Source organism: Dendrobates tinctorius, unplaced genomic scaffold, assembly GCF_039654945.1.
Source record: "Dendrobates tinctorius isolate UK_male_01 unplaced genomic scaffold, ASM3965494v1 ptg000161l, whole genome shotgun sequence".
NCBI lineage: Eukaryota > Metazoa > Chordata > Amphibia > Anura > Dendrobatidae > Dendrobates > Dendrobates tinctorius.
In genome coordinates this window covers 5,688,774-5,704,620 of record NW_027361828.1, presented here as the reverse complement: position 1 = coordinate 5,704,620, position 15,847 = coordinate 5,688,774, and the positions used below count along the sequence as shown (strand labels likewise).

At 42.2% G+C, this 15,847-nt stretch overlaps 1 protein-coding gene across 1 annotated transcript in view; it reads right to left on the bottom strand.

Moving 5' to 3' along the window:
• USP38 (ubiquitin specific peptidase 38) overlaps positions 1-15,847 on the bottom strand; it is an 81,984-nt gene that overhangs the window by 1,207 nt on the left and 64,930 nt on the right. Inside the window, exons 7-10 of the mRNA XM_073549782.1 lie at positions 11,394-11,587; positions 8,656-8,749; positions 6,736-6,842; positions 4,860-6,192 (exon numbers count right to left, since the gene is read on the bottom strand). Of these exons, the coding sequence (XP_073405883.1) occupies positions 4,860-6,192; positions 6,736-6,842; positions 8,656-8,749; positions 11,394-11,587 (1,728 nt within the window). The remainder of the gene's footprint in view (positions 1-4,859; positions 6,193-6,735; positions 6,843-8,655; positions 8,750-11,393; positions 11,588-15,847) is intronic.

Below are 15,847 nucleotides of genomic sequence, written 5' to 3'. Positions count from 1 at the left end.
GCTCAGTCTACTACTGTTGGCTTGGTTACTGCTGCTAATCAGGGTTCAGCTATAGTAACCTGCAATAGCCAGCAGCGAGCAGCTCCTGGGACTAAGTCCTTCTTTCGGTTCACTGAGCATGCCCGTGGGAAGTCCTCTCATTGGAGGTCTGAGGTCACATGCTCAGGTCCTATTGCTGCTCCCATTGGACCACTAGGAAGGTCCCGGGAAGGACGCTGCTATAAAAGAGTCGCGTGGCCATGGGCTAGTATAGACTCTTATAAAATCAAAGAAGAAGAAATGTGTAAAATGGACAGTTAGCTGTCACAGGGTGTAGCAGAAAGACTCGTACCGCACTAGGTATGTACAGCACAGCTCTGGCGGACGCCACTAACCAGCCTAAACTTAGGACTGGAAAGTGCTTTAGCTGCGCACGGCGCCGCTGAAACGGGAGCTGCTGTACACGCGGCACAGTAGTGCCTTAGGTAGGATGGCACAATATGTTGCTAAGAGAGGTGCTGTGAACTGGGAGCACTGTGGCATTAGACTTAGCCACTACAAGGCGCTGACTCTGACTCTAATAGCCCTAAACCATATGTATCCAAGGGAGGGGAGTCATAATCAGTCAGTCACCAGATACATGCATCCATCATCACTCACACAAAATACCATAAGACTCTATACTAATAGCAAAAAACTTGCAAGCGGAATCAATAACACTCCGGCAGGGGGAAGGATGCACGTCATTCTATTCGCCAGTGACATGATCGTGGATCACCGATGGGTTGCAATGACAGCTGCATGTCTGGTGAAGTCCTACAAGCGTGTTCTTACGGAGCTGATCAAGACAGCAAAAAGTTCAAATCACCACCCTTTCTCAGCTTTAAAAATGATTAAAAAAAATAAACCTGTAGTATCACTGTTAAGAAAAGTTCAATCTATCAAAATACAAAAATAATTAACCCGATCGGTAAACATAGGGGACAGTACATAGTGATTTTAGTACCCACCCATTTCTGTCTGTATGAGTTTATTTTTTAATAGATTACTAATAAAATCTGTTTTTTTTTTTATAAAATTCTCACAAATGTGCTACATTCAACGATCGGTAAAAAAAAAATGCCAAAATTACTGTATAGTATTTTCGTAGCTGCAGCTGCAAAAATGTAGTAACAAGCAATCAAATCATCATATCTATCCATTAAAGGGTATCAATGAAAAAATTGTTTCGCTCCACAAAAAAAAGAAGCTCCATCGACCGAAAACTTTACAGGTCTCAGAAAATGGAAACACAACCCAATTTTTTTTTTCAACTTTTCTCACCACTAAGATAAAAAAACCCTGAACATTTTATTTTGCCGTAATCGTACAGATGAGTAGAATTATATATTACAAAGTAATTTTTACCACACAATGTACGCTGTAAAAAACAATTTCCAAAAAACAATGTCAGAATTGTACTTTTTTCACAATTTCTCCCCACTTTCCAGTACACTATGTGGTAAAATGAATGGTGTCATTCAAAAGTTCAACTTGGCCCACAAAAAGCAAGCCCTCATATGTCTATGCAGACAAAAAAAAAAATACAAAAGTTATAGCTCTGTGAAGGGGAGGAAAAAATGAAAACGTTGTGAAGGTGTTAAAAATCAACAATCAAGCAGTTCGGCATGGGGAAAATATTCTATTTTTGTGAAAATATATATATACATACATACAAACACTTGGTCTGTAATAAATTATATATATATATATACACACACACACACACACACACACACACACACACACACACACATCACCCTTCATCTTTCAAAAATTATTTAGCAAATGCTTCTATAGAATACATAGCCCTCGTTGCAGGAGTAGGAACGTCAATGAAGACTTGGGATCTGCACCACCAGGTGGCAAAAGACCAGGGCTGTGGAGTCGGAGTCAGTTTTGGTTGGAGTCGGAGTCGGTAGAAATGTACCGACTCCAGCTTTAAAAAAAATGTATTAATATTTCATAATTGAACTTTCATATGAATTTTATAAATGTTACTCAAATATCTATCAAACTATGAACAACAGTGATAAGCAGTTCTGCTGGAGATAGACATTTCTTACTTCTTGTGTGTCACTGTTCTCCACTGCCCTTATCTAATCTTATACTTGGTTAACCTCATGCTGCCCCAACCCCCCTACTTACAATGTATGAAACTGAAAGTGAAAATGTGTTTCAAATTCTTAGTAGTAAAGCTCCTCCTCTAGACTAGATCATACTAGGTGTGCGTCTTCCAAGCATCTCACAGCTGCCTGCTACTCAGAAGAGGAAGACTGTAAGAAGTATTATCCTTTCAACAAACTTTGCATCAGTTAACTGTGAGTACATGAGGAATAATAACAGTATTACTGACCACTATATCAGTTGTACGACCTGGCAATAATTTTGTACAATTGTTGTTAGGAAAAACAATTGTCATTTGGATTGTGAATGCAGAATTAAAAACCTGAGAATGTCAAAGAAGCATCACATTAAATCAGCTGTATTTGAACATTTAACCATCACTCAAGATAGAAAACATTATGTCTGTCAGTGTATGACAAATGATCCAGACGAAAACAAATGCTGTGAAGCCAAGATGAGTGCATATTCAGGCAAAGAAAATGCTCCTACCAGAGCTTCTAATCTAAAGAGACATTTACAGCGCTTTCATCCAGAAGTACTGAAAGCAGTGGATGAGAGAGACTGCATCCAAACCAATGAACCAGTGCCCAGCTCTTCCAGCCAAACAAAGGAGCAGAGAACTTTGCAGCCATCAGTTGCAAGATATTTTGTCAGTGACAAAGTTACTGTGACAATGACAGTAGATACATTTAAAAAACAGATCATAGAGCTTGTTGTAAAGGATAGTGTGCCTATTTCATTATTTTCATGACCAGCTTTTGTGTCTGAATGGGGAAATGGCCCGCAAGCTTGGTGTTTCTCTGGGGAGAGAGAGAGTATTAGAAAATTAGTAATCGAAGCTTTGAAACAAAAGGAAGAACTTAAAAAAACTCTCAAGGGACGCTTTCTGTTTCTTAAAATGGATGCCTGCACACGTCTCAGAGTGAACTATTTTGCCATCAATGTCCGATTTGTTTGTGACAAAAATGAAATAGTTACCAAGACATTGGCAGTAAAAGACACCAAAGCTCATCACACCAGTGAGTTTCTCCAGGTCTTGGTGGAAAAGGTTCTGCAAGACTATGAACTTAAAAAAGAGCAAGTTCTTTCTGTCGTAACTGACAATGCTTCAAATATAAGTACTATTAAGCTAATGAATGAGAGTAATGATGGTGACCAGCAGCTAGAAGAACATTCTGGGTCCACAGACACAAATGTTTGAAATAGAGGAACACAGTATTGTAACTGAGGAGCAAACTGAAGTTGCTTCAGATGAACAGCAACATGATAGTTTAGATGATCTTGTTGAAACTGTGTCAATATGTTCTTTCATTCATCACATGCGCTGTGTTGTGCATACGCTACAGCTGGCTATAAGAGACAGTCTGCAAGAAGGACATGCTGCTGCACTGATTGGCAAGGTGAGAAAATTGGCTACTGTTGCCAGAACCCCTAAAGTTGACTCAATTTTGAAGAGACGTGCTGGAAAAGGGGCAATTATTGATCAAGCCACACGATGGGGCAGTACTTACTTAATGATTCAGCGCTTGGTTGAACTGAAAACCTTTCTTGTAGACATGGCTAACCCTCAACTGACGCTAAATGAAAGTCAGTGGAATCAGGTGACTGAGCTGGAAAAATTGCTAGAGCACCCATTTACAGTGACTAAAAAATTACAAGCAGAGGACTTAACTCCAGGTATTTTCTTAAAGGAGTGGAAGAACCTGATGTTTCGCCTGTCCCAAAGAGGAGGGTTAATTGCAAGTGGCATTGCTACATCAATGAAACGGAGAGAGGAGCTACTATTACAAAATAACATTCTTTTGGCAGCTGTTTATGTAGACCCAATGCATCGGATTCTTCTAGATGATCAACAGCTAAGTAAAGGAAAAGAAGCTCTGTTTGAAATAGCAGTAAGGATGAAAGGGTTGCAGAACAGTCAGGAGTAACAAGAATAATTTGGTCGTCCTGCCACATCTTCACCCTCATCATCAACTGATGAAGAATTTAATTTCGAAAAATATTTGGATCACAAGGACCGTGCAAAGCGTTCCCGCATAGAAGAGTCATCCCCATCAAGGAACACAGCCAGTACATTTCAGCAGAATTTTTCATGTGCACTAAAAGAAATTGAGAAATTTGACCGTTCATCAAAAATAACAGTGCAACAAGCGATTCCTCTGTATCCTGACATTGTCAGAGATGTTGCCCGAGTGGTTACTGCTTTGCCACCAACACAAGTTGGTGTAGAGAGGTTGTTCTCTGCTCTCAAAATAATTAGATCAGATTTGAGGGCATCCATGAAGGAGGATCTGACAGAGGCAATACTTTTTCTGAGGACAAATTTATAGATTTCTTCTTATTAACTGCATAAAAGTGTTTATTGCATATTTACTTACAGTTTAGAAAAGTTTATAAAAGTTATTTGCTATATTCTAATTGTATTCTAATAAATGTAGTTTTTGCTCTAAGTGGTCTGATTACTTATATGATGGTGAGAAACTGAATAAGCACGATGTTTAATATTTTACAACAGTAAATTTGTTGCTATGAATTGGCCATTTATGAAGGAGTCGGAGTCGGAGCCGGAGTTGGAGTCGGAGCCTGATAAAATCCAGGAGTCGGAGTCAGAGTCGCAACTGTGGCTTACCGACTCCACAGCCCTGCAAAAGACAGTGGGCAGTCATTAACAGATTTCAGTTACTACAATCCACAGCATAGTTATTAGCCCATACCTGGAGATAGAGCTTGTTATCCTTTGTAATAGCATCCATGAGCTCCTTCTGAAGTGGGGGCTCTCCATTGACCCATAGTCCATGAGCAGAACTAGACTGCACGTTCTCCAGATCACCAGAGCTGTGCTTTTTATATATCAGCACATAGGCAGTATCCTTTGGAAATCGACTTGTAATATTTAAAACGGACTGAAATGATGTAAAAGTCACTCTGCTGTCATTAAACAGAAACCATTCTTTTGACAGATCATTGCACGGCTTGTCATTTCCAACAACAGCGTTGCAAGTCTCCTTGCCTATTATCTGACTCTGATGAGAAGTCAAGGTGGATTTCTCTGGTTGGATACAGCTTGTTGAACTGGAGATGTTCCTAGCGTATGAGTAATAATGACCACTTTCTGAAGAGGTGCCAGAATGGACCACAATGGAACTTAAGACATAAGGTATAAGTTGTGTGCAGCTCATGTCTTCTGTACCAGATGGTTTTAGCTTCTTGGCCAAGTTTTCTCCAACATCAGGAATGTCAACATCTCTATTCCAATCTCCAGGGGAAGCCACTGAGGTAGTTCTCTCTACTGGCAGCTCAAGTACCAGTGGAATGGACACATTATCCAGAATTTTACGCCTGACGTGACATTTTGGATCATATGAAAATCTTAATAAAGTTAATATGAGGTACTCTGGCTCTTCCAGAATTTGCATAGTCTTTTCAGCATTCTGGAGGGAAGAACACTTTTCGCAATGATAACGATTTTCTCCATTAAGGATTTCAGGAGCTAAGAAATAATTTAACAAGTCTGTTACAGACAAGGGTTTATCTCGCCCACTGTTTCTACAAGAGTCAATAGCACACTCTACTGTACTTTCACATTTAGGGGTGTTTATTGCACAGGAACTATTGGCCTGAACATCACTCCTGGCAGATTTCGGCTTGGTGGAGTCATTGTCACATTCAGTAAACGGAAGATTTTCACTTTTCAGTTCAGTTTCTGGTACAACATCAATTTCTATACAATCGTCATCTTTTTCTACAGGTGAGCAGATCATGTTGTGTGCAGGTTTATCAGCTGCTGAAGGACAAAATGCTAAAGAAAGGTCTGAGAAGGCCTCTATCTTCTGTGACGTACTCCTGCAGTTCAGGCAGCAAATGTTGGTTTGGAGCTTTCCTCCAAACATACTTTCTATTAGGGTCTTATCATCTCTTCTCCAGCTTGTGTTTTGTAGATTGGGAATGACATCTGCTCCTGAAGGGGAACATGGCTGCACATCAGTGATCATAGTATCTGGACTCCTGGAGGACAAAGCTTTGAGGGTCTTCTCCTCTTCATGTAATCTAACAAAGACAAATAATTTATTAACAGCATGGGAGGACAAATAAAAATTAGATGGATAAGAAAAGTGATCGATTAGATCCACCAAAATAACCTCCACACTATATGATCTGCAAAGTACACTACTCTGATGGACGCAAGTGGCTATTTTTCTTAATCAATTGTTACCATTATCAGGGGTATTCCTTTACCATACATAAGAGAAAAAAAAATATTACTGAGCCACCTCTCTTTTTTGAATATTAATAAAACTTTTATAGAAATTGTCTGATATATATTAATAATAAAAAAATTATTCTTCTAAAGTCTTGAGGCTGCTTATCTCCCACAGCCTGAAGACATTGTCAGCTGCCACCTGTAATTGGCTAAGGTGCCTCCTATACTATTACAGCTTCTTGGAAAGTACAGACATACTTGAGCAAAATCAGTTTGTGACGCCCATTCTATGTCAATGTAGGATCTGCTTTAACTACTTTTTACCAAGGAAATGGGTTATTTAGACTGAGGGAAAGAAAAGTAAACCAATTACTACAATTCTACTATACCTGTCTAAGAGAAATCGGAGATATTCAGAACAATCTTGCTGAGATCGTGGTGTGAACCAAGGTGGTCTAGATGCATCGAAAAAAACCTGGGGTGCATATGCTTCTCTCTATGAAAGGAAGAAAATAAAACAAACTAACTTCAAGCAACAATAAACCTTTTATGGCCAGCCTACTTTAGGAATTTAGGACAAAGCATTTTTTGTTATTTCACTGTCGCATTCAAAGAACTATGTGGCCAATTCATTAGGACAGACAATGCGCACACCAGCCTTAATAAAAGGCCCGCTAGAGTATGACGTGCCATATTGATTATATGGCGCACGCTACTTAATGAATTCAGGCATCTTCCCCTGCATTACACTGACCATTCATACGCGGCAGCGTCGTGCAGGGGAGAAAAGAACATGTCCCCCTCTGCTGACTAATCTCTGCAGCTACTGTGAAAAGATACAGCAGAGTTATGTGTCATTACAAGCCTTCAAGATCAAAGCTTTCCTGTCAGTTTGAAGCAGCTCTTTGGTGTTTTTACAGCCCCTGATTGGAGTAACATTCTGGAGAGATAAATGTCGAGGAGGGAGCGTTTTTTTCCCCCGTGTGTTGCTGCCTGCTTACAATTGGTCCAAGTCATACAGAAGAAGAAGTACACGCCCACAGAGACAAATCTCTGGTAATGCTCAGTTGACTAAAAGAAGAACCTAAACTTTGCAAGCGATTTTATTTTTTGCAATCTATATCACTATAGCTGCTGTGTGGTTTTTCATAGTTAGTAGCTGGTTCTAGCAAAGTTCAACCCTCCGCCTCTTCGTAACAAAGCCAGTGCAGAGTTTTGTTTGCGTCCTGTTGCAGACAGATCAGTGGTGTGAAACTGCAAATGCTTCTTTTACATAACTGGTCTCACCAGCATTCAACAAATAGATAAATTATTAATAGTCCTTGTATGCAGCCCACACTGCAGTACATCTTTTTCCTGTTCACGCTATATGCAGCTCAGCATGCAGTATATCTGTCTGTCACTTCTATATACAGCCCATTCTGCAGTTTCTCTCTCCTTTCTGTCCCCTCTACATAGCCGTTCCTGCAATATAGTTTTCCTTTCTAAACCCTAAATATACAGCTTCATCCTGGAGTACATTGCTCCTCTAAGTTACTGGTATGAGTTCTCCTTTCCATGACATCATCGCTCACAGTAGAAGCTCTGTTCTCCACACAGTACAGCTATGCTGGCAGGATGCCAGCCGAGGTTCTGCACTGTGCGAATCAAATAGAGCATCATGAAATACAGGACCATTCCTATTGCAACTGAAGGGTACATAAAGCCGGAAAGTTAATTCTTAAGGGAGTGATATGTGCAAAACAGGGCAGATTTAGGTTATATTGACACAAATGAATACACCCCATCAAGGGTGGGAAAATATTTTTTTACTGCCAAGGGAAATTTGAATATTTTTTTCCATCCTTTGGGGATGGAACAAATCACGCTAACTCTGCCCACAAGCTATGTTCTGACATCAGGACTTAATCTTTCATTGCATGCGCATCATTGTTCAGTAAGGAATGCTGCGTGCATGTGCTCACAGAGCAAGAAGGAACTAATGGGCCAGCAACCTTCAAAATATAGCTGCCTGCCCAAGCATTGCGATCCTTGGGAATCTGCCCGGGAGCGGGATAGAGTCATCGAGGGCCGTATACGGCTGGATGGCCAGAGGTTCCTCACTCCTGGCTTACATGTATAAAATACACTCTCCATGCAAAAAGAACTGCCTTAAAGTGGTTGCCTTTTTCGCTCAAAATAGCCTGTAACCTGAAAATGTAAGGGGTGGGGAAGAAAACCCGATCTGTGCAAGATCTATAACATACAGTGAACCTTGCTGACTGTCAAATGCTTTGGAAAGTCTTATTTCTATTTTTTTCACTGAATACCTGGGTATGAGCCAAAAATGCAAAAAGGTGCTGGAGTTTCTTCATCAATGAGTTGCAGCCATTCAAATTAAGGGATAGTACCTGCCTCCTAAAACTGAAAGGAAATTAGATGAATATATGTATGAACGGATTCCAGGACCTTAACATTAAACACTGTAGTTTTTTGTGTTGTAAGACTCTGTCACATCCAATCTACACATCTCAGGTTTCAAAATGAGCAATTAAATTACATCTAAAATGTATATTTTTATTCATAACTGAAAATATCACACTCATACAAGTTACCCAGAAATCAAAATATAGACACTGACAGGAAAAACAAGTGTAGTTTTGTGTTTTTTTGTAACACATCAAAACTGTCACATCATATTCAACTAAAACGTGGACACAAGTAGCCTCCACTCGTGGTGAAACGAGGGTCAGGAGACTCTCGCTATCCCAATAGGTGGGACACTTGTGCCACAGTTTCAGCTATGCAATGCTCCGAGAGGTTATTTTCTCATTTGTGCAGGTCCACATTGGTCTCGCTTTAGTTAACATTACCACGGTTATATCGACGACGAGAAGATTTTAAAGGAGTGTTACTTTATGTTTATAAAACTGGTAAAATAGTCCTACCCAACATGAGACTTCATGAAGAATAGATGCAATATATAAAAAGATTTTTCTAACTATGCAATTAACTTTGGTTGTTATCTAAAATACTCTTTAGGAATGCTACTTACAAAATTAGTGAATACCGCCCAACATATTAACAGTAACAATTTCTTCTATCATTTAAAGGAACATGCAAGACGTCATTTACGCAGGTTTTTTTTTTTTTTTGCATATGAGAAAAACAGCTCCATTTTGAACCGTGTTTTTTACAAGATTGTAATCTGTTGGTCAGTGTGTCTGTTTTTGCCATACTTGTTGCATTCATTTCCAAAAAGAAAAATTTCCAAGTTTCTTCTACCTATTAGACAGTGAAATACAAAAAGTACTGGGATGCAACTATGCTGTTTTTTTTTGCAGACCTACTGACTTGATCGGACAATTTTGACTCCTAGAACGGATCAAAATCAGAGATTTCTTTGATTTTATCCGCCAAAGAAAAAAAAGAAAGGAAAACTATAGAATATACTTCTAGGTGTCCCTGTGAAAAAAAAAAGGATACAACACGTACAACAAAACTGATGTCTGAATGAGGCCTAAATCAGATTTATTCAATCTTGACTACAAGGTTTCTGATCAATTTCTTGAGGTTGCCAGTGACTCTGGTGTGGGCCATTGCCCTTCACAAGCTAGAGAGCTTTGAATTCACAGGAAGGAGTAAAAAAAATAAAATAAAATTTCTGTAGAGCACTCATAGCTAGAAAACTGTGGTGCTCTATAGTGGGTGTGGGGGCGTCTCTCCAAACAGTAGTGCAAAACACAACACAACACTTACCGTATTTTTCCGACCATAAGACGCACTTTTTTCCCCCAAAATTTTGGGGGAAAGTGGGGGGTGCGTCTTAAGGTCGCAATACACGGTTCTAACCTGGTAGCAGCGGGCGGGGCTCTGCGGTGCGGTGGTGGCAGCGGGCTGTGCTCCGTTGCAGGGGCGGCGGCTCCGCCGGCATTTCTTCGCAGCCCGGAGGCCCCCGCAGTTCCCTTGCTGGCCGCTGCCATGTTGCGGTGGCCTCCGGGAGCATGGACGCCGGGAAGTTGGCCGCCGGTCCAGGGACGGCGCATGCGCAGCTTCAGATCTCGTCCCGAGATCTCAGTGGACGAGATCTCGTTGCCGAGATTTGAATCTCGTCCCCCCGAGATCTCGGGACGAGATCTGATCCCGCGCATGCGACATCCCCGGACCGGCGGCCATCTTTCCGGCGTCCATGCTCCCGGAGGCCACCGCAACATGGCGGCGGCCAGCAAGGGAACTGCGGGGGCCTCCAGGCTGCGAAGAAATGCTGGCGGAGCCGCAGCCCCTGCACCGGAGCACAGCCCGCTGCCACCACCGCACCGCAGAGCGCCGCCCGCTGCCACCACCGCAGAGCCCCACCTGCCCCAGCACAGCTGCCCCAGCCCTACTGCCCCTGCCCCAGCACAGCTGCCTCAGCCCCAGCGCAGCTGCCCCTGCCTCAGCACAGCTGCCCCTGCCTGCCCCTACCCCAGCGCAGCTGCCCCAGCACAACCAACCTGCCCTAGCACAGAGCCGCCACCGCACGAGCCTGGACCACTGAATGACCCCTGTGACTACTTCTCCACCTGTGCCGGATCCCTTCCCAGGTAAGCTGAATTCGGACTGTAAGACGGACCCCCATTTGACACATTTTTTTTCCCCCTATTTTCCTACTGAAAATTGGGGTGCGTCTTATGGTCCGGTGCTTCTTATAGTCCAAAAAATATGGTACTAGTACCACAAGGCCACAAGCGAGTGCCATGATATTTTGCACTATTATTAGGAAGGAGTAATAAACATTCAATTGAGTTTACAAGCCTGGCAATGAACTACTTCTGTATAGTAGTCAATAGAATAGTAACAGTGGAGGCAAAATATCCATGTACGTGCTGATTTTATGGTGTATTAATCAATGGAGCAAGGCTATATAATCAGATTATAATGAATAATGCTACCCAGTCATTCCTGCTCCATATCATTCCATGTTGCATCTCTTGTACTAAGCGACTCTTACATGTTATCATTGCTTCTTTTTCAGTAGATACTGCCACTGGTTACAGGTGCATAACATTGCTAAACTCTAGGTACTTACTCTGTAGCCATAAAAAGTGCTTGTAAGACACTATTCATATAACAAGTATTCCCTAGGTTGATTAGCCCAGTTTTTCCAGTTTCTGATTTTCCTGACAGCCTGGGTAGACAAGATGCTAAAGCATTGGATTGGGATGTCCAGGCACTTTGGTTTAAAATAAGTTTAACTTTTTCTTCAGATGGTTTGGGCAAGTCCTACAAGAAAACAAAATGAGAAAATCTGAAGACTTTGCTACCCATTATATATACATACATACATACAGTTGTGTGAAAAGTGTTTGCCCCTTCCTGATTTTCTATTCTTTTGTATGTTTATCACACTTAAATGTTTCAGATCAGAAAACAAATGTAAATATTAGACAAAGATAACACAAGTAACCACAAAATGCAGTTTTTAACTGAAGGTCTTTATTATTAAGGGAAAAAGAAATCCAAACCTACAGGGCTCTATGTGAAAAAGTGATTGCCCTCTATCATTTCAGAAAAGGAACATTGTACCAACAGTAAAATATGGTGGTGGTATATGGTGGTGGTAGTGTGATTGTTTGGGGCTGTTTTGCTGCTTCAGGACCTGGAAGACTTGCTGTGTGAAATGGAACCATAAATTCTGCTGTCTACCAAAAAATCCTGAGAATATCCGGCCATCTGTTCATGACCTCAAGCTGAAGTGCACTTGTATTGTGCAGCAGGACAATGATCCAAAACACATCAGCAAGTCCACCTTTGAATGGCTATAGAAAAACAAAAGACTTTGGAGTGACCTAGTCAAAGTCCTGACCTTAATCCAATTGAGATGCTGTGGCTTGTCCTTAAAAAGGCGGTTTATGCTTGGAACCCCTCCAGTGTGGCTGAATTACAACAATTCTACAAATATTAGTGGGCCAAAATTTCTCCAGAGTATTGTAAAAGACTCAGCCAGTTATCGCAGCTAAGGATGGCCCAATCGGTTATTTGGTTTAGAGGCCTTTACATAGGGCCCCTTAAGGTTTGGATTTCTTTTTCCATTAATAATACAGACCTTCATTTAAAAACTACAGTTTGTGTTTACTTGTGTTATCTTTGTCTAATATTTAAGTTTGTTTTCTGATCTGAAACATTTAAGTGTGACAAACATGCAAAAGAATAGGATATCACGAAGGGGGCGAACACACTTTTTTTATACAACTGAACATACATGTAAATAAATTGACTATCCCAGCAATCCCCACTTAAAATTGACTGCCAATAATTCCATGTGAAGCCAACAGAGAATGCTTCTTTGAAGGTGGAAGAAGGGCCTCCTTGCTTTCCACAGACGTGTAGACCCAAGAGGCCACAATCAGGAACCTCATGTGTCAGCAATTCAATAACTCATAAAAAACAAACACAAAAAGCACATTAGCATTTGAAAGATTACATTAACCTGAATACCAAGGCAGATGTTCTGCTGAAACAACATAACCAGCAGGTTCTTCTTGATGAGTAGGCCTATTAAACTCATCGGTATGATACACAAAATAATAATAAATTAAATGCATTATCAAACAGGAACTGGATTTTACAGTAGAAAATAAAATGCAATGTCGGCTGTTTTATCTTTGTTACAGGAATAGGAAAGAACAATTCCACATATTGTTGTACTAATGAGCATTGATTGACTTCATATATATGAATTAACGCTCATTGCTGTCAAAGAACCCTTGGATGCAACACTATTATATTTGCAAAACCAAGAGATAAAAAAGGAGGCTGTATGATGCCAATTGACGATATGGGGACAAAATTTAATCATGATGGCATGGATGTTTGCCAGTGTAAATTGGTTCAATAACATTCAAATGGAAGGAATTTTTACCAGTCTCAACTGGCAAAAGCTAAACCTCTAATTGTAGACAGGCTAAGTGCACATATTTATAAGAACAGGACCAGTTGCATAATAAAGCACGGGAAAGCATCACCACCTGGCGAGCTTCCCAGCAAAAAACCTCACCAACTCCAATAAATTGTGGCATACCAGAGAAACAGGAGTACACGGTGAAAACAAGAGAAATAAATAAATGTAAATATTTATTGTACATACAAAATACATGAAGAGTATTACAAAATAGTCATAGTGCACCAAAGAACATGCAGGCAAGCAAAAGGGTCCACCCCTCTGACAATGCAGTCCTAAATTAGTAAGCACTCCGGTCAAGTGACCCAAAGAGATAAAGCATATAGACCTATCTAAAAAAGGATATGACAATGCAGCTTACCGGGATGAGTAAGTGCCAGAGAGAGAGCCCCACAGCCAGATGTCCGCCCCATCCACGGACATCTGGCTGTGGGGCAACCTTCCATGACAGCATTGGAAGCATACCAACCTATACTGCACCTGGGGGGGGGGGACAACGGCCTGAAGAATTTTTCGGCCAAAGATTAGATCCCAGTTGGACCAAGGTCCAACCTATAGTGTTTAATAAAGGTATGCAACGAGGACCAAGTTGCAGCCCTGCAGATCCGCTCGGAGGATGCACCTGCGCTCTTAGCCCATGAGACAGAAGTAGACTGTGTTGAATGAGCCCTGATTGCCGTAAGGGGTGTGATGTTCTGTGCTAGATATGTTTCAGAGATGGCCTTCTTGATCCAGTTGGCAATGGTGTTTTTTGTAACCCTCCTTCCTTTATTTGCACCCGACCGGTTGTGGTCGATTCTATAGGGCTTAGTACAACTCAAGTATTGAAGGTTTATGCGCCTTACACCAAGCGCATGAAAACATTTCGGTTTTAGGATTGCTGGGTTCTGGCAAAATGAGGGAAGAATTATATTCTGTGACCTAATAAAGTTAGACACGACCTTCGGGAGAAAGGATGGATCAAGGGAGAGAACAAGAGAATCATTCCTAATGGTTAGGTAGGGCTCTCTATTTGAAAGAGCCTGGAGCTCCCCTATACGCCTCGCTGAGGTTATTGCTTACAAGGAAGGCCGCTTTACAGGAGAGGAGCTGAGAAGTATAAGATGATAGGGGCTCAAAGGGGGATTGAGTGAGCCCCCTTAAGCACCACATTTAAGTCCCATGGTGGAATAACAATTTGTTTTTTGGGATGTAGCCTAGTGGCTGATATCATGAACCTTCTTATGCCCCGGTGGCTGGCTAAGTCGCAGTTGAACCTGGAGCTTAAGGCCAAGACTTGTACCTTTCGGGTCCTAGGTTTTAGGCCTAACTCGAGCCCCTTCTGTAAGAAATCCAGGATACGATGGGTCAGGAGGATTCGGCAGGCACCATGATGACAATCTCTTCCATACTTTGTTGTATATGGCATTGGTGACTGGCTTCCTTGATTTCTAAGGGGTCTCAACCACCGTCTCTGATAGACCCTTGGCCCTCAGGATCTGGGCCTCAGTAACCATGCCGCTAACTTCATTCCCCGAAGGTTTGGGTGCTGTAGGGGGCCCTGCAGGAGGAGGTCGTCTTCCAATGGTAAGAGGAGCGGTCCATCTACCTGGAGTCCTGTAATTAAGGAAAACCAGCTCCTCTTCCCAGCGGAGCCACCAAGATGGCCGGGGTTCGATCTTCTCGACTCTTTCTCAGGATTGCGGCAAGGATTGAAATTGGGGGAAAGACCTGCGCCAAATGGACCCACTTGTGAGCAAATGCATCTACCCCTAGTGATCTGTCCCTGGGGTACAGGGAGTAGTTTCCTACTTGAGCGTTTCTGCTTGATGCTAGCCGATCCACCTCCGGAAGGCCCCACTTGTTCACTAGTTTCTGAAAGATTCTTCCATTCAGACTCCACTTCCCAGGCTGGATACATCTTCTGCTCAGGAAGTCTGCCTGAAGATTCTAGGTCCCCTTTAGGTGGACTGCTGTTAGTGAAAGGAGGTGCCTTTCGGCTCAGGAAAGTATTCGTCCTGATTTTTTAGGCTGTTGTAAATGCACGACCCGTGGCCTGCGATTGCGGGCTGGTCTCCCATTCTGGTCCTGGCCTCAATCTGCTTAGCGGCCGCCACCTGACAAATGCAGTCACGCTCAGCCTATTATGGCCGGTGGCTCTAACTTCGTGCCACCTTTGTCGTAGATACTGATATGATGACCCTGGACCAGGTGTCTTGCAGCCAGGAGAGCTTCCTCCACTGCTTTCAGCTCCCTGAAATTAGAAGATCTCGTATTCACTTCTTGACTCCATAACCCCTGGGATATCACGGCTGCGACCAAGGGGACATGGGACCAGCTGACGCCTCTGCGCAGATTTTTGTGGTCTATCTACCAAGCCAGTGAAGCTTTTACTTTCCCTGGGGTCAGGACTCTCCTGTTTAGGCAATTGTGCTCTCTGTTCCAATTTCCCAAGATATGGGGCTGGAGGATTCTGGCATGGGCCTGCGCCCCGAGCACCGACTGGATGCAGGACGCCCTCGATCCTAGTACTGACTGGAGGGTCGGGGACCTCTACTTTCTGAAGCTCGAGATCTTTGATATTATAGTCACTTGATAATCTT